This window comes from Macaca mulatta, chromosome 14, assembly GCF_049350105.2.
Source record: "Macaca mulatta isolate MMU2019108-1 chromosome 14, T2T-MMU8v2.0, whole genome shotgun sequence".
Lineage (NCBI taxonomy): Eukaryota > Metazoa > Chordata > Mammalia > Primates > Cercopithecidae > Macaca > Macaca mulatta.
The window spans coordinates 31,640,264-31,658,970 of NC_133419.1; the positions used below are offsets into that span (position 1 = coordinate 31,640,264).

At 44.2% G+C, this 18,707-nt stretch overlaps 1 protein-coding gene across 2 annotated transcripts in view; it reads right to left on the reverse strand.

The window, feature by feature from the left end:
• The window catches only part of KIAA1549L (KIAA1549 like), a 287,806-nt gene that overhangs the window by 18,861 nt on the left and 250,238 nt on the right, over positions 1 to 18,707 (reverse strand). For both annotated transcript variants that reach the window (XM_015114556.3, XM_077963111.1), the window contains exon 17: positions 7,505 to 7,855. In XM_015114556.3, coding sequence (XP_014970042.3) covers positions 7,505 to 7,855 — 351 coding nt within the window. The remainder of the gene's footprint in view (positions 1 to 7,504; positions 7,856 to 18,707) is intronic.

The window sequence follows — 18,707 nt, forward strand, 5'->3', positions numbered from 1 at the left end:
GGTTCTAAGTCCTCTTGTCTTTGCCTTCTAGTTCCCTGTCTCATGTATTTAGAACCTGGTTCTCTCCTGGCTGCTCTGTGACAGGAATCCATTGGAAGCTATTGCATGAAACTGTTGCCAGGCTCTAAGTTTCCAGTGCCATGATGCTGGCTGTGAGGAACACCTAAGGACCCCATCTTTTGGGGTCCCTGCCCTCTGGCCAGGAAGGAGATCAAAGACTCAGGACTGAAGGCAGTCAGGTTGCAGGTCTCCGAGGCTGAAGGAGGCTGTGTGTGACTAGAAGAGAGCACTCTTTGGGCTTAGAAGTTTGGTTGTAACATGGAAGGGAGGAAGGGAGGAAGGGAGGAAGGGAGGGAGGGAGGGAGGGAGGAAGGGAGAGGGGAGAGGAGAGAGGGGAGGGGGGAGGGGGGAGAAGGGGAGGGGGAGGGCAGAGAAGGGGATGGGGGAGGGGGAGGGCAGAGAAGGGGATAGGGGAGGGGGGAGGGGAGGGCAGAGAAGGGGATGGGGAGGGGAGAGGGGGAGGGCAGCGAAGGGGAGAGGGGAGAGGGGAGGGGGGAGGGGGAGGGCAGTGAAGGGGAGAGGGGAGGGTGAGGGGAGGGCAGAGGGGAGGGTGAGGGGAGGGGGGAGAGGGGAGGGGGTAAGGGGGAGGGGAGGGGACCACAGTCTGAAGTTTCGGGGCTGAGTGTCCCTCAGGAGGGGATGAGGGAAGCGGGTCAGCACCATACTCTCTAGCATTCAAAGTGGAGAGGGAGCCCCGACGAGCCCCAGTGCATGCTGGTCCCTCCTGTGCATATGCATTTCCCCAGGAGGAGGGATCTGGTAAAGATAAACCTCCAGGGTGGCACTACAGGGGTGACAGGCTGCAGGGGACAGCCTGCGGTTGGAAGGACTGGTAAAGGGGTCTTGGGCTTTGCATTAGTGGGGAAAGGCCATTGATAGGGCAAAGTCAACCTATCCTCCTTAGAAGCCCTTGTCCAGTGCCAGTGAGCTAGTCCCAGGGCAGAGTGGATGCTCCAATCTTTCCGCAGCTGGTAGCTACCCCGGGTGCCTCTGCATGGTGCCCTCCCACAGCATCGTGCTGATCCTGAGAACCCTGCTCCAGGCAGAACGATGTCCAGCTAGAAATAACTTCACATCCTAGTGCAGGAGCCAGACTCTTCTGCAAGGATAGTTCCTATTTAGTTGAAAGCAGAGGGCTTGGTAATTAAAGTCTAACTTTAAAGTAAAAACCCAGTGCTTATTTTGATCTGTCAATTGATCAATAATTACTGATGAGGCTTCCAAGGCCTCTCACGGGAAATCATAGAAGGTTCAAGCTGGGAAGAGCAGGAGACACGCAGACCACATCCTTTTCCTTAACAGATGGGGACACTGAAGCCCAGAGAGGTAAACTGACTTGTGCAAAATCACACAGCCAGTTAAGGACACCGCCTTGCAAATCTGAGCTCAGGGTGATGTGCTGCCCAGGATGTGGGTTTCCTAAGTCAGACAAATCTGGGATTAAATCTTGGTTTTGATCCTTACCAGCTGCTTGACTTCGAGCAACTTACTTAACTTCTCTGTGCCTGCTTTCTTATTAGGTAATGAAGGTGAAAGTATCATGCCTTTATTTCAAAGCCTGTTTTAAAGAGTAATTGTATATATGAATGTAATATTTGGCACATGGTAGGTACTCAATAAGTGATAGTCCCTTCCCTCTGAGATGGAATAATATTCTCATATAGCACAGGTTGAGAATCCCTTATTCAAAATGCTCGGGACCAGAAGTGTTCTGAAATTTTTTCGGATTTTTGGAATATTTGCATCACTGGTTGAGCATCCAAAACTCCAAAATCCAAAATGCCCCAGGGAGCACTTCCTTTGAGTGTCATGCTGGCATCCAAAAAGTGACATGGATTTGGGATTTTCAGATTTGGGATGCTCAACCAGTAATCGCAGTCATCTTTCCTCCACAGTTCTTCTAATCTAGGGCCCTTTCCCTGCCCCAGGGAAGGAGGCACAAAAGACTGAGGAGGGCACAAGAGCCAATTCTTTTTTTTTTTTTTTTTTTTTTGAGACAGTCTTGCTCTGTTGCCCAGGCTGGAGTGCAGTGATGTGATCTCGGCTCACTGCAACCTCTGCCTCCCAGGTTCAAGCGATTCTCCTCCCTCAGCCTCCTGAGTAGCTGGGGATGACAGGCACCCACCACCATGCCTGGCTAATTTTTGTATTTTTAGTAAAGATGGGATTTCACCATGTTGGCCAGGCTGGTCTCGAACTCCTGACCTATGATCTGCCCATCTCTCCTTATCAGAGTTTCATAAGCCAAAACTACTAAATTGCAAGAGCCTAGGATTTTGAATACCTAAGTCCTAAAACACTCAGTTTGATGCCACAAACAAGAGATTTCAAAGAAGTGAGGTTTACATTTACACCCTGTGGATAGGAAGGAGAGGAGAGCCAGAGAGGAAGCAAGAGGTTAGAAGCCAGTGGGCTTGGAAAAGGAGCCCTCTGTCCTGTCTCACCCTGGGGGAAGAGGTGGAGGAGAGGAGGTAAGTCCCATCAAATTTTGGGGAATCTGAAAGACAAGGGACCTGTGTCTGCCTCCAGGAAAGGCCAGGAATCGGCAACAGCACAAAATTCCCCCTCCCTCCACGGGGTGCAGGAGAAGAAGAGTATGGTGGTATGGACGTAGACCAGAAGTGCCTTTAACAGTCCTGTGTGGTGGCAAAGAAGCCGCTGGAGAGGGGCAGGTGCATGTGTGTGCACGTGTGCTTGAGCAAGAGAATGATAGAGGAAGGGACAGAGTGAGCTCACCTGAACACACACACAAGCATGGAAGGAAGGAAGGGAAGAATCTGGTGAGGGCGTGTTGAGTAGGAGAAAGAGGATACAGTTATGCTCTGCCTGGATGGGCAACCCGAGAAAAGGTGGGAACAAGGGCTTCTCAGGGACACCAGCCGGAGTGGTGAGATGAGGACAAATGGGGACCAGACACTGCAGCCTTCCCCCTACCCAACATCATGTAGGTCCCCAGAAAATACGGAGGAAGAGCCTGAACTGAGACTGACCTTCTGGCACGTGGAGAGGATCACAGAAAAAGAAAGAGAGTTACTTTTCTTGCCCATCTGAGTTTGAGGGCTAAGGATTCTCCAGCCTTCCTCTCCCGCCTGCCTTCTCTCTCCCTTATCATGCAGCCTTGCTGTATAAACTGTGGATTTTACTCACTATAAGGATTTTTCTAACCTTATAAGGGTACTCATTTGCCAGAGGTAGGTGACTTACAGGGGAGGATTTCTTAGGGCAGTTCCAAGAAATGTTCCAAGAAATTCTATCTGGGCCAGCCCTATTCCCAATCTGGCCCAGATAGAATCATATCTGGCCCAGCTATGATAGAATGGCCTGCCTTCAAGGACTCCTGTGAGCTGGACCATGTACTGTCAACAGTGACCAGTGTAGGTCCACTCCTTCCTGGTGTCCTCACTTCATCAAACCACCAATGACTTTTGTATAACCAGAGGTGGAAGGAGCCCCAGAATAACTGGCATTGAATCTCTCATGCCCTGCGCCAGATGGGAGTTCAGAACAGATTCAAATTGATTTGGAGAAACACAAGAAATGTAACATTTCCTTTTTTTTTTTTTTTGAGATGGGATTGTTCTGTGTTGCCCAGGCCAGCCTTGAACTCCTGGGCTCAAGCAATTCTCCAACTTCAGCCTCCTAGTAGCTGGAACTACAGGTGTAGAAATGTAACATTTCTTGAATCCAAGTGTTGTGGCAGAATGGAAGTCATAGCTGATATATCTGCATATTTCATCATTAACAAAGGCTTGGAGGGAGTTATTTGTTTTTATGAGGAGAGGAGGAATAAAAGACCATAAAATTCCCAATTTTACCCTAATGGAGATGCTCCCTTACTAGGGCAATGATAAGAACAGACAAAACTCCAACTGGGTAAGCTGCTGCTGCTTTTTTTTTTTAAATAGAGCCAAGGTCTTGCTCTATTACCCAGGCTAGAGTACAGTGGTGTCATCATAGCTCAAGGCAACCTTGAACTCCCGGACTCAAGAGATCTCCCAACTCAGCCTCCCAAGTAGCAAGGACTACAGGCCCAGCCAATCTTTTTTTTTTTTCCGTAGAAACAGGATCTCATTATATTGCTCAGGGCTTGTCTTACATTCCTGGCCTCAAGCCATCCTCCACCTCAGCCTCCCAAATTGCTGGGGTTACAGGCATGAGCCACAAAGCCCAGCCTTGGGTAAGCTTCCTTATAAGAAGATTATACTCCAAAGTGTGGATATTCAAGTTCTCATCAGAGCCTGGAAGATGTCCCTACAAGTCACTTTGGCCAGCGGGTAGAAAGAGTGTGGGATTTGAAGTTAGGCAGCTGTAGGTTCTAACTCCAGTTCTGCCATTTACAGCTGCCTAAACTTGGGCAAGTTTCTTTACTTCTCCAAGCTTCGGTTTCCTCATTGAGTACTTTGGGATAATAATATTGATCTCATAGGGTGGTTGTTGGATTAGAAGAGAGAATTTCTACATAGCACTTAGCTGTGTCCAGTAGACAATGGGAGCTCAATAGATGCCAACCTTGCTGTTATTGTTATTACCATTAATTCCATCTGTAAAGAGTCTAGTGGGGAAGATGTGTTAGCCCTGTTGTCTTTTTTGAAATTCCCTCCTCTGTCACCAACAGGAAGACTGTAGGATGTTTTCATTCTGCTTGGCACAGATCCATTATGACTGCTAGCAAAATTGGATTGGACATTAGATGTGGAGTCCAATTTCTTCACAGAGTTAACGGGTAAAATATGATCAAGAGTCTCCTGAACTGCACTGCAGAAATCCCAGGCCGCCGGCAGTAACCTTTTCCATGATATGAATGCCATTAGCCTGGCCTAGTGTATTTAAACCACCAGCTTCCAATTATCTTCTGGCAGAGCTCAAAGCGCCTCCTCTTTAGAAGACAGAAAGTAATCACAGTTATCCTTCTAAATTGCCACCTTTTCTACGGATTTCCACGTTATCATAGCACAAAAGGACTCTGTATGAGCTTGGGTTAAGAATCATCATTATTTCTACTCTGTATTGTTAGCTATTTTCTCCTTTCCTGAAAATATGGACCTCGTGGGTTGTTGATAAAGAAGGAAACCTTAATAACAAAAGAACTGCCTTTAATAATGTTCTGGTTCAGTCAGGCGTGATGGCTCACGCCTGTAATCCTAGCACTTTGGGAGGCCAAGGCGGGTGGATCACCTGAGGTCAGGAGTTCGAAACCAGCCTGGCCAACATGGTGAAATCCCCTCTCTAATAAAAATACAAAAAAGTAGCCAGGCGTGGTGGTATGCATTTGTAGTCCCTGCTACTCAGGAGGCTGAGGCACAAGAAGCGCTTGAACCTGGGAGGCAGAGGTTGCAGTGAGCCGAGATCATGCCACTGAACTTGTACTCCAGCCTGGGTGAGAGAGAGACAGAAAGAAAAGAAAGAAAAGAAAGAAAAAAGAAGAAGGAAAGAAGGAAGAAAGAAGAAAAGAAGGAAGGAAGGAAGGGAAGGAGGGAGGGAAGGAGGGAGGGAGGGAGCAAGGAAGGAAGGAAGGAAGGAAGGTTAGTTCTAGTTTGATGACCCATCTGTCTGTTGTGTTATTTCACAGTCCTTTTCCACTGTAGGTGGCTTCATTTATAAAATATACATAATGCTGATGTTTTTGTCCTTGCCACAAACACTAAGCCACAAGTATAACAAACAGAACCATTTAAGTTTTCATCATATGACCCACAATGGATTTTTTTTTAGATGGTTTTACAAAATTGAGATACGATGGCTATGGGCCATCGCATCTTCTTACCTGTTGGAAGACTTGATCTGGTTGTCTAAGCCTTCCTCTCTGAAACCCAGAACTCATCCCAGATTCCCAGAATCTGGCATCTATACATGCACAAGGCATTGTCTATCACAGTCTATGGTTTATAAAACTATGTCTTCTTTAAAAGATATATTTTAGATGCTACGGTGATGAATGAAATGCAAACTAATTAAAATTGTGATTTAAATCACAAAAACTTATAACTTCTTGGTTTTTTGACTAAGATCAAGTGTAAATTACAGAAGCTTTCAGTCATTGGATGTTTTTTTCAAATATGGAAATATAATTGCTACTTAATAATCACAATATTCTTTTTTTTTTCAGAGACAGGGTCTTACTGTGTCACCCAGGCTGAAGTGCAATCTCACAATCTTGGCTCACTGCAACCTCTGCTTCCTGGGCTCAAGCAATCCTCCCACCTCAGCCTCCCAAATAGCTGGGACTATAGGCGCATATTAGCCACACCCGGCTAATTTTTGTTTAGATGGGGTTTCACCACGTTGCCCAGGCTGGTCTCGAATTCTTGAGCTCAAGCGATCAGCCCATCTCGGCCTCCCAAAGTGCTGGGATTATAGGCATGAGCCACGACGCCCAACCCATGATTAATATTTTTAGAGCATTTACTATGTACCAAGTATTCTTACAGTACCTTACATACACTAACTCATTTAATCTTTACAAGTCTAGAAAGTAGCTTATTTTTCTCATTTGTAAAGACTTTAAGTAATTTTCCCAAGTTACAAAGCCAGAAAGTGGCTGTCAACCTAAATAACAGACTTGTTTTTTTTTGTCTCTAAAAATAATGATGTTTATTTGGGAATGGGTATTGCAATGGGAATACCCATGCCATAGTAAACTGTGTTCAGGGAGGTAAAGGAAAAAAGTTTTTAAAGGAAAAACAGGGAGGATTGCGTAATTGTTTTGAGAAAATTATTGTCGGCTGCAAAAATCAATGACAAGTGTGGTACCAGTTCAAGCCTGGACAGGCAGTTGCTGGACAGATGTCCTCGCACAAGTATTTTTTGTGTGTGTAAGGTTGCAATGGCCTTTGTGCAAGATTGTGATTTTTGCAGAGTCTTTTGTGATAGTTATTGCTATCAGGCATTTATGCATGAAAACCCTCCCCTTCCTGGCCTTCCCTGGCTCTGTTTGCCAGGTTTTAAAAATTTTTCATTTAATTTTATTTAACACAAGTGATTCCATTCTGGTTTTGTCAACTTTCATCTGGTAGACCTGAGATTTAAAGTCGAGCCACCTGGCTCAAAGCCTGTGTGCTTAACCACCAGGCCACACAACCCCTTAGCATGTGGCTCTGAGATGCCTTTCGATATTTAAAATAGGTCTCAGGCTTGAAAGTGTAGGAAACCACCAGTGCTTGAAGAACACGGTCAGCCATTTACAGGAGGGATATTAGAAAAGGCAATTCATTCTAAAATACATTATGGCTGGAGAGAAGGGATTCTCACGTGCATTGCCCACAGGAGTCAAAAGCTTAGGCTTTGGATCATGGGTGGAAGATGGGATGATGGGATGAGGGCCCAGCATAGTTCATCTCCAGATCCCAAAGCTTTTATCTGTAGAAGCCCCTGCTCTGAGTCTCCTGTTGGAACTCACTGGGCAGACTGACCCGATGATGGCAGGCGGGTGGGATGAACGACTTACCGGCCGGGGCAGGCTGTACTGATACATTTCTGGGCGGTAGGTCGGCACCCACTGCACCCCAGCCCTGGGCCGCGTCATGGTCCCCGGAGCGCTGGTCACCACCTCCGAGTAGGGCAGGTGCTGGGCTGAGCCGTAGGCTTCTTGGTGCCGGCTCTGGCCTGCGTGGCCCGCGGACGCCAGGCTGAACGCCTCCTCCAACAGCATATGCATCTGCTGCCTGACCTCGTCGATGGATGGCTGGGAGCTCAGCGTGGAGGTCTCCGAGTGGCCTTTCACCTGCCGAGACCTGGAATAGCCCCGGGGCTCATGAACTCTGTCAATGTTGGTTTCCTCTATGATTTCAGGCTCAGTCTGTGGGAGGAAACAAAGCCCATTGATGTGTTAATTAACTTTCCTTCCCATGAAGGTGCTCTGCAATTTACTCTAAAACATTCACTTGAACAGATGCTGGTATGCATCTGTGCTAATTTAAATTATATTCTACGTACCCTATCCAGGAATTCACACTAGTGGGGTAGTCAGTGTCCTCTATCAGGAAGTCCACACTCTGAGTATCAGTGTGCACTTCAGTTGCCCATAGTTTGACCACCGCTGCAGGCTGCCTGTTAGTGTAACAGACTTGAGAAATGGCTTTCACTGATGACATTAATGGTACTCTCTAAAATATTTTAGAGACATTCCCCACCTCTATGCCTTCGGGTATAAGACCCTGGAATGTCTTGTAATCTACACCCAGAGGGGTAGCATTCTAGATTCACTCCCTAAATGGTCCTGTTTCCAGCCATTGGTTAAGGAAGTGCTGATTGCCTGATGCTAGTTATCAGAGAGAATAACAAAATCCTGCTTCTAGATCACGGATTTTTTTTTTTTTTTTTTTTGAGACGGAGTCTTGCTCTGTTGCCCAGGCTGGAGTGCAGTGGCCGGATCTCAGCTCACTGCAAGCTCCGCCTCCCGGGTTCAGGCCATTCTCCTGCCTCAGCCTCCCCAGTAGCTGGGACTACAGGCGCCCGCTGCCTCACCCGGCTAGTTTTTTGTATTTTTTTAGTAGAGACGGGGTTTCACCATTTTAGCCAGGATGGTCTCGATCTCCTGACCTCGTGATCCGCCCGTCTTGGCCTCCCAAAGTGCTGGGATTACAGGCTTGAGCCACCGCGCCCGGCCTAGATCACGGATCTTAAGGCATGGTACACAATCAGAAGCTCTGGGGGCGAGGCCCAGCAATATGTGCTTTAATAAGCCCTCCAGGAGATTCCGATGCCCGTTCAAGTTTGAAATCCACTGATCTAGAACATTCTCCTGCCTTTCTTCACTGAACCTTTCATTCAGTGTGCAGCTTCAGTATCAGGGTGGGCAGACAGCTGGGACTTCATAAGCTTCCAGAGCAGGCTGCATGGATGGTCTCGTGCTTGCCTGCGAATGAATGCTTGCTTCATAAGTGTCTGCTTTCTTGCTCTGAGGCTTCTCTGCCATCATTAGGTGGGGATGCCTGTGAAAGGACACAAAGATACAAAAATGCGTACCCTCCCTTCCTCCCCCCGATGTTGTTAAACTCTTTGTTCTGCTTTCTAATCTCTGCACGTACCAGAGGTTTCGTAAGTTCTGTAAGTATATGTTTTTCTTTCTGAGGCCAGGTCACAAGGAATGTTTAAGTAAGATAGCCAGGTCACAAGGTGTGTTTAAGCAAGATAGCCATAAACTGGTTGTGCAACCTGACGCAATATAATTAACTGCCTTTGTGTAAAACTGCTCTTCCGCCTCAAGGGTTGTACTGAAATATCAGAAATGGCGGGAACCAATCATAGTTTGCCAAATCGCTTTGTTCAAACTCCAGCCAATCATACCTCTAATTTGTATAATGATTCTATGCCTACTTTCCTTAGACTATATAACATTGTTCGGAGCTCAGTGGGGGAGCTCTCCTGCCCGTCTCGTTTCACGAGCAAGTGAGAGCTCCAGGTTCGAACCTGTAATAAAGATCCTTGCTGCTTAGCTTTGACTCTGGACTCTGGTGGTCTTCTTCGGGGAATAAACGGTCTGGGCATAACACCTGTAGGAGTTTATTCCACCAGTCTGGACATGCATGAATCTCAGGGTGCAAGAACACAAAAGGGAAGAGATAGGGACCGCCAAGGCGATACGGGGAAGCTGCTGCCTTGTGGCAGATGCCACAGCAATAGCCAGAAATAAAAGGTGCACAAAGAAGATAAAAGACAGTGTGTTCAAAACATTCCAACCAGGAGAGTTACTTTAACTTTTTGGTATTTCAGTTTCCTCATCTGTAAAATGAGGATAATACTGCCTCAAAGGCTTTTCTAAGGATTAAATAAAGGTACATCTAAAGATTTTAGAGTAGTAGCACATGGTAAAAACAATACTAGTTGCTGTCATCATCATAATCATCATTATTACTTTATTCATTCAATTGCACATATTTCCATATAATTACTATGTATAAAGCACCCTGATGCATAAAATAAGCACAGTAAGTAAATGTCATGAGGGGATTCACCCGAAATGGGAAGTCCTTCCCTCCTTAAATATTACACATGAAGGTCATAACTGCGTTATACTTCATTTTAAAAAATATATTTACCTTTTTAGCATTAAATTAATACATGCTCATTAGCGAAGAAAGTGAAAATATAGAAAGCACACAAAAAATATACATTTCTTGTCATCTTATCTCCTAGAGTTAGGACTTGGCTAAAGTTCAAGATGAAAAGTGAGGTTTTCTATCAGCCTCTAAGTCTAGATTTATCAACAAACATCTACAGTATGTAATTTAAAACATGTACTATTTTTATACTAATAAGAGCAAGGACAGATTCTGGAGTAGAATGTAAAGTTACCTTTGCAATCATAAACAAGAACTCAAAGACATTTCATGCCCGGGTGCATGACCCCCAAACTCCTGAGCTGGGGGACACACTGGGGCTCTTCTGCTCTTAGAGGCTCTTTAGAGAAAGGCTTAAGGTCACTGACTGGGAAACCTGCTTCCTGAAAGCCAGCAGATCTGCCTGTTGAGATGTGGTTTTGCCTGGAGATACCTTCTGCAACAGCAAATGCAACTCTGGAAAGTTATGTTCTTCACAATGCATGGAACATTCAAAACTGAACTGCAGAGCCCGAAGGGACTTTAGGAGATCACTAAATTCAAGCCCCGTTTTACATATGGGGAGGTGACTTATCTGAAGTTACTCAGAGGCAGGCAACGGCAGAGGCTCCTGCTCCCAGCTCCTGACCCGCACACATCCTGCAGCACGGCACTGCCTCTCATGTGAATGTCCTGCTCATGCCGGTTGCTAGCCACACAAGGCCCTTCCTCCCGACATCCAGAGTCTCCCTGATACATAACGGAGGCTCAATGCTAAACTGCTCCCAGGTGGGAGATTAACAGCATAGGGGTGAGCTGAGGTACGATTTCCCCACCCCTGAGCTGTGCTATGCATTTCCAGCCATATTGGTAGATCTATTATCACATGAATTTATAGTTGTGCCTTAGGGCAAAACATCCTCCTTAGCAACATTTCCCTATTCCCACTGCCCCAAGAGCCCTGGGGTGGGTTAGTACTGGGGGTGGGTGAGTTCTTTCAGTAAGGTTGGTAGGGAACAGTGCTAGGCCACCGCACATATATGTGTTATACATATACACACATATGTAAGTGCTACCTTTGCTGGGAAAGTAGAGACTTTTTCTCCAGGCTCCCACTGCCACCGACCCATGCCCCCGGAATGGAGATCAGCCTCTGCTTCCCCCATAAGGCTTCCATTCCACATGGGGAGTTCCCTTTAATTGGAAGGTCCACGTATGCTCTCAACAGGCTTGATCAGGCCACCAATCATCTCTCGATAGCTACAGATAGAAACAAGACTAGCTCTCATTATACCTGGGCTTCCTCTCATCACACTTGGATTTGCTTAAACTGTGACTTCCCCAAGACCGGATACTCCCTGAAGCCATTTCACTTGTTTCTCAGAAGCCTAGCACAGGCACCTGGCATTTAATCAAGCTTTGTGAACTTAAACTGAAATAAATTCCGTCCACTTCCCCTTGTTAGATATAAGTTCTAAATTTCTTTTCAAAGAGTCAGTATGTCAGTATGTTCAATTCTTTGCCTTCTACTTTTAAACTTAACTTCCTCATAAAGAAACTTGTTTCAATTACCTGCTCCACCCTGACTCATTCCAATTACCAACTCCACCCTGACTGATTCCGATTAACTGGTCCACCCTGACTCATTCCAATTACCTGCTCTGTCATAACCATTTTTCCCACCAAACCACTCACCCCGTCACTCTTTAAATTAGCCAATCGGAATTAGTTTAGCCTGTGCGGTCTAACCTTAGCCAATGGGGGAATGACACAGCAGCAGGGGCCATGTGCGTCAGCGATAAGAACCCCTTCTCCTCCCTTATCCAAGTGTGCGCTCACCATTGCTCCATCTGTAAGGGTGCACCCTTCTATAGAAGTAACTTGCCTTACTGAGAATTAAAAAAATTTTTTTATATTCAAGTGCTAATTCTTTTGCAGCACTGAAACTTTATTTATAACACCCTTGAGGTGGAAGTTGAGGTTAAGATAAAAGGCCCACTTTCCCTAACACATTTCCTCCAATGCTAATGAGTTGCATGACAATAAGAAGTCGCAGGAACCCCATAAGCCTCAGGCTCCTCATCTGTAAAATGGGAGAGTTGAACTACGGTCTGACATTTATGTTTCTTGGACTCTACTTGCTCTGGGAGATGCCATACTGCTCCTATTATCATCATCTTTGGGGAAATCTGACATCTACTCATGAAGGGAACCATCCCCTGCACCTCTCGCCCCAGCTAAAACATATGCATAGTGATAAGTTTGTCCTTTTGCTTAACAGACAATTATTGGTTTCAACCCTGTACTAGGCCCTGGGTTGGGGGTGATGGATAAAATAATTAATAAGATAGTGACCCAGCCCTCAAGGAGTTCCCAGTCAATAGGAGGAAACAAATAATAGCAACAGCAATAATAGAAGCTCATCTTTATCAACAGCTTACATGCCAGGCACTGTTTTAAGTACTTTATACATTTCGGCTTTTTGTCCTTATAAGAACTTATAAAGTAACAACTATGAATATTGCCACTTTACAGACAAGGAAATTAAGGCACTGAAAGACAAATGTGTTGCTCATAATTAGCAGGGCTGAGATTTGAACACAGAAAGCTTCATTCCGGCACCTAAGCTCTTACCCACTGTATATATATAAACAGATCTATTACCATACTATAGTTGTGGGCTCTGACAGAGTCAAACAAATTTCTATGACCAGAAAAGAAGATAAAATACTTCTTGAGATAATCTACCTTATAGATTACTATAAGGATGAAAAGCATCAATGTATAAATAGGAAGCACTCACAGTATCTGGCACATCAGCATTTGTTTAATAAACATTAGCTGCAATTATTATTGTTGCTGTTATCTATCTCCTCCCATAGACTGGGAACTCCTTCAGGGTTGGGTCAGTGTCTTATTAATCATTGTATTCACAGCCCCCAATCCGGGACCTTGTCCAGAGGTGAAGCTGTAACTGTCTGTTCAATGAACAAACATAATAGGTGCTCAGATTGACTCGCGGACCTGTGGTGTGCCAGCTCTGTGCCGCCTTTTCCACGTGGGTTTCCTCCCTCAGCCTCTCAGAGCTCTACAGTTGTGTCCATTTTCAGATACGAGATATCACATCGACTGGCTGAACTTGCCCTAAACCCTTCTCCCTCACTGGCACATTTCTGAAAATGCCTTTTGCTTCTATTTGACAAAAGAGGGGAGACAGGAACCAAGACAGACCTCCTAGTGTTGGCTGACAGTTGGCTTGGGTTGGGGCCGTATCTGGGACAGAGAATTTATTTTTAAACCTCTTTAACTTGGAATGGACCATACTTGCTTCTATGACTTCCCATTCTTGAAAAGCTCTGAGAAACTCATTTTTTTCAAAAAGCTATTTTTATAAACTAATCAAGATATACTTCAATAAAAATTCTAAAAATATTCATCAAGGAATGTCTGTTCATGGTAGGAAATTAGAAAACACAGATAAGCAAAAGGAAGAAAATTAAAATCTACTCTAATCCGATCACCAGAAATAACTACTGTTAACGTTTTGACCTCGTGCCCATCCTTCCAGATGTTTTCTACGCATATGAAATAGGATGAGGATTATGAATACTAAAGAACTGCCAACAGCCTCCCCACTGCCCCAGGCCACTACAGAGAGTGTGGGCTTGACCCAGGTCAGTTTCTCCCTCTTCCATTTCCAAGGAGAGCCCACGCTTTGCCACACAGATTGTGTGTGTGATGGAGACCAGGAAGTGGGGATGGGCAATGAGAGGCAGAAGAGGTGTGGGCTGCAGAATTTTATGGTGAGACTTTTGAGAGAGGTGCAGAAGCAGGTGTGGCATGTGAATGGGAGAGGAATTAAGGGAATTTAGAAAGTTTTACTGACTATTATGTACTTGCCTTTTCACATATAAAAATATAAGTAAAGGAGTAGAGGTATTTAAAAACTACTTTTGTTGGCAGAGTTCTTTTGACTTAGATACTCTATCAGACCAAGCTGTTTGGGTCATGATTTTATAAACAGAATACATACACACACACATATATATATATGTAGGCATATATATATATGTAAACACACGCACTTATATATGCGTGCACGCATATATAAGGTTTTTTAAAATGACATTACATTAATACAGTATTTTGAAACCTTTTTAATTCAACAATATTGTAAATATCTCCATGAATAAATAAATGTATTCATAGAGAATAACTTTAAGGATTTCATAGTATTCTAATAAATGGAGTTTTTAGGCTACCATATATGTAACAGTCCACTATTTTAGATGTTTTCCTAATATCTTACTATATGAACAAAGCTGGAATAAATATCCTTGTGTTTAGAATTTTGCATATATGGCTGGACGCAGTGGCTCACGCCTGTAATCCCAGCACTTTGGGAGGCCAAGGCAGGTGGATCACTTGAGGTCAGGAGTTCGAGACCAGCCTGGGCAACATGTTGAAATGCTGCCTCTACTAAAAACACAAAAATTAGCCAGGTAACATAGCGCATGCCTGTAATCCCAACTGCTCCGGAGGCTGAGGCAGGAGAATTGCTTGAGCCCGGGAGGCGGAGGTTGCAGTGAGCCAAGATCGCACCACGGCACTCCAGCCTGGGTGACAGAGCGAGACTCCGTCTCAAAAATAATAATAATAAAAAAAGAACTTTGCATATAATCATGAGTTTATCCTTAGGTTCAATTCTAGAAGGAGAATTACCAGGTGAGGGGATATACACGTAATTATAGTTTTGGAGAGTTATGGTATATCAGAACTCAGCAGCAAAGGCCACAGTATTTAGAAGACATTTAAGCCATTCCTCCTCCATATATGGGCCCCTGGTCTTGTGCTTCATGGTGGCCATTGGATAGAGCAAGCACCTGCAATTCTTTCAATGTTGTTTTAAAATGAGCGAACCAGTCCAACACATCTAGGATGGTACACACAGTGGCTAAGTACCCACATGACTTCATCCTCTCTTTGAAACACCATGAGAACAAACTTGAAGGAAATTATAGCCCTGCTGGGAACCCCAAGTATCTTCTTCCTAAAAGATATTCCAAAACAATTTAGTCCTGGGGCACATTCTGTAGCTTTAAGTACTATTCAAAATTAAAACTACTATCTTATCAGACAACTAATGGAAAGACAAGCTACCAACCACAAGAAAATATTTGTATCCACAATATATAAATAGTTCCTACAAATGAATAACAAAAAGACAAGCAACTCAATTTAGAAATTGGGCAAAAGGCTTGAAAAGATACCTCAACAAAAGAAGACACAAAAATGTCCAATAAACACATGGAAAGCTGATCAACATCATTAGTAATAAGGAAATTATATCATTTCACATTCAGTGGGATGGCTAAAATGAGAAAGATTAATAACAACAAATGTTGGTGAGGTTGAAGACTAGAATTAGAACTGTTATACTGCTAGTGGGAGGGGCAGCAATACAAAAACTTTGTAAATTTGACTGTAATTTCTTAAATGTATTCCTACCCTATGACCCAGAAATTCCACTCCTACATATTTATCCAGATAAATGAAAACACTTGTTAGGAAAACACATGAAAATGTTTATGGCATTTTTTTTTTCATACTAGCTTCAAACTGGAAGCAATTCAAATGTCCAACAATAGGATAATGGATAAACAAATAGTATTATATTTATACAACAGAATAGTACCCAGTATAAAAGAGAATAAAATACTCATACATGCAATAACATAGATGAGTCTTGAGTGAAAGAAGTCAGACACAAAACAGTACATACTGAATAAATCCATTTATATGAAGTTCATGTAAAACTATAGTGGTTTATATCAGACAAGTGGTTGCCTACGGGTGAGCTGAATATTGACTGAAAAAAAAAGTGAGGGAGTTTTCTGGGAGTGATGAAAACGTTTGGTATTTTCATTGGTCTGGTGGTTATAAAGGTATACACGTTTGTCAAAGCTCATCACATTGTATACTAACAACCCGTACATTTTTACCATATGTCAATTTTCCCATAATAAAAGAAACATAATGGGTTGACATAGCTAGCTTGATGTGGATGGTCAGGGAAAGCTTTTCTGAGGAGGTGCCATGTTTTCAGACCTGAAGAAGGAGAAGAAGTTGCCCATGTGGTGGTTTTAGGAAAGCTTATGAAAAAGCCCAGAAGTGAGAGAGTTGGTAGTGCTTGAAAAAAAAGAAAGAACTGTTACAGAATGAACTGTGTCCCCCACAAAATTTTTATGTTGAAGTCCTAACTCCCAGCATCTCAGAATGTGACTGTATTTGGAGATGGGGCCTTCACAGAGGTAATTAAGTTAAATGAGGTCATTAGAGTGGACCTTTGGGTCAAAAGGACTGATCCTTCCAAGAAGAGGAAATTTGGACACAGCATGTATAAAGGGAAGCCGACATGAAGGCTCAGGGAAGAGATGGCCTTTCATAAACTCAGGAAAGAGACCTGGAACACATCCTTCCCTCATGGCCCTCAGAAGAAACCAACCCTACCAACACTTTGATCTAGAACTTATAACCTCCAGAACTGTGAGAAAATAAATGTCTTTTGTTTAAACCATGCCACCCAGTCTGTGCCCCTAGTAAACTAATACATGGATCTAATACATGGCTGAAGCCCTAATTGTTAGGACATGGGGCTAGAGAGGAAGGCAGGGTCCAGATCACGCAGGGTCTGAAAGGCCACGGTAAGAAGGCTGGACTGTTGTCAAAGGGCAATGGGAAACGACTGAAGAATTTTAAGCAGGGAAGAAACGTGACTGGAATTTATGGGAAGCCAGTTAGGAAGCACTTGCTTGTGGCTATTGCCGTAACCCCAGGCCAGAAGAGACGACAGGGGCCTGGGTAGGGTGGTCATGGACAGACAAGGGGTGGGTGAGTTCAAGATGTATTTTGGAAGAGAACTGGCAGAGCTGCTGATAGATTAGATGTGAGGGTGAAGGAAAGGCAAGAGTTGAAGCCAAGACTTTTTACCAACAAGAGGAACTGTGCTACCCCGGTCTCCTTAATGGTGTCTGAGCTCCCCAAGCATGTCTGGGCCCTTCCAGTTGCTGTACTTTCTGCCTGGAAAGCTCTTCCCCTGGGGCCAGCATTTTAAGTCTGCTCAAAAGTCACCTCCCTGGAGGGCCCTGCCCTGCCCAAGCTATTCCGAGAAGCTCCTGGTACTCTCCACTGCCTTCCCTGAGTTATGTTCCTCCATAGCCTTCCCGACACTGTGCTGTACATCTATGTGCGTGGGTGTTTGTTGTCAGTTTTCCCTAGTGTAATATGTCTCCCTTATCCTCAGGGAAAATGTTTCAAGACTCCCACTGGATGCCTGAAATTGTGGAGAGTAATGAATCCTATATACATGATGTTTTTTCCCACACAAACCTATAATAAAGTTTAATTTATAAATTAGGCACAATGAGAAATTAACAACAATAGCTAATAATAAAACAGAACAATTATAACAATATACTGTTCACAAGTTCATGGGTAGAAGATTCATTCTTGGCTGGGCACGGTGGCTCATGCCTGCAATCCCAGCACTTTGGGAGGTCGAGGCTGGTGGATCACTTCAGGTCAGGAGTTCAACACCAGCCTGGCCAACATGGTGAAACCTCGTCTCTATTAAAAAGGCAAAAATTAGCCAGGCGGGGTGGTACATGCCTGTAATCCCAGCTACTTGGGACGCTGAGGCAGGAGAATCACTTGCACCCAGGAGGTGGAAGTCGCAGTGAGCCGTTATTGCGCCACTGCAATCCAGCCTGGGTGACAGAGCTAGACTCTGTCTCAAAGAAAAAAGAAGATTCATTGTTACCAGAGATTTTAGCAACCTCGGAATACAATTTTTTTTTCTTTCCTTACGAAGTCAGCAACTTTCACCTATTAAAGGAAGCACTAGAGAGCTGTTCTTTGTCATATTCAAATTGCATTATCACTCTCGCCCATTGGAGCCACTGTTAAGTAAAATAAGCGTTACTTGAACACAAGCACTGGCATGCCGCGACAGTGACTGACAGCTGGGTAGCATAGACTTTATCCTTGTTGACCAGGATAAGCTGGACAAAGGGAAGACTCCTGTCCTGGGTGGGATGGAGTGGGATGGCGTTAGACTTCATTACACTACTCAGAATGGCACACAATTTAAAATGTATAAATTGTTTATCTTTGGAATTTCCCATTTAATATTTTCATACCATAGTTGACTGCAAGTAACTGAAACCACGGATAAGTGGTGACAACTGGATAAGCCCCATGTTTCCTGCTGCATCCCAGAATGGCGTGTGATAGAGCATGAAGAAATACTCATTGAATGAATGAGTGGAAATGAGTCTTAAAAGTCTGGAGAATTCCTGCTCAAAAGTCTTCAATAGTAAAAGACATTCGCATGTGTCTAAAATGAATGAAACGGTTTTATCTAGAATGGGCTTAACGAAGAGGGATAAAGGGCTCTTGAGGCCACTTATTCTAGAATTTCTTGAGTTAGGAGCCCTAAAGTGAACAGGGGTTTTACAAGCCCACACTTTCCACAAGTGGGTGTAACATCACTTTGCCCCACCTTGGTACTTCATTTCTGGAGCACAGGAAGTTGAAGCCCCTCTCCAAACC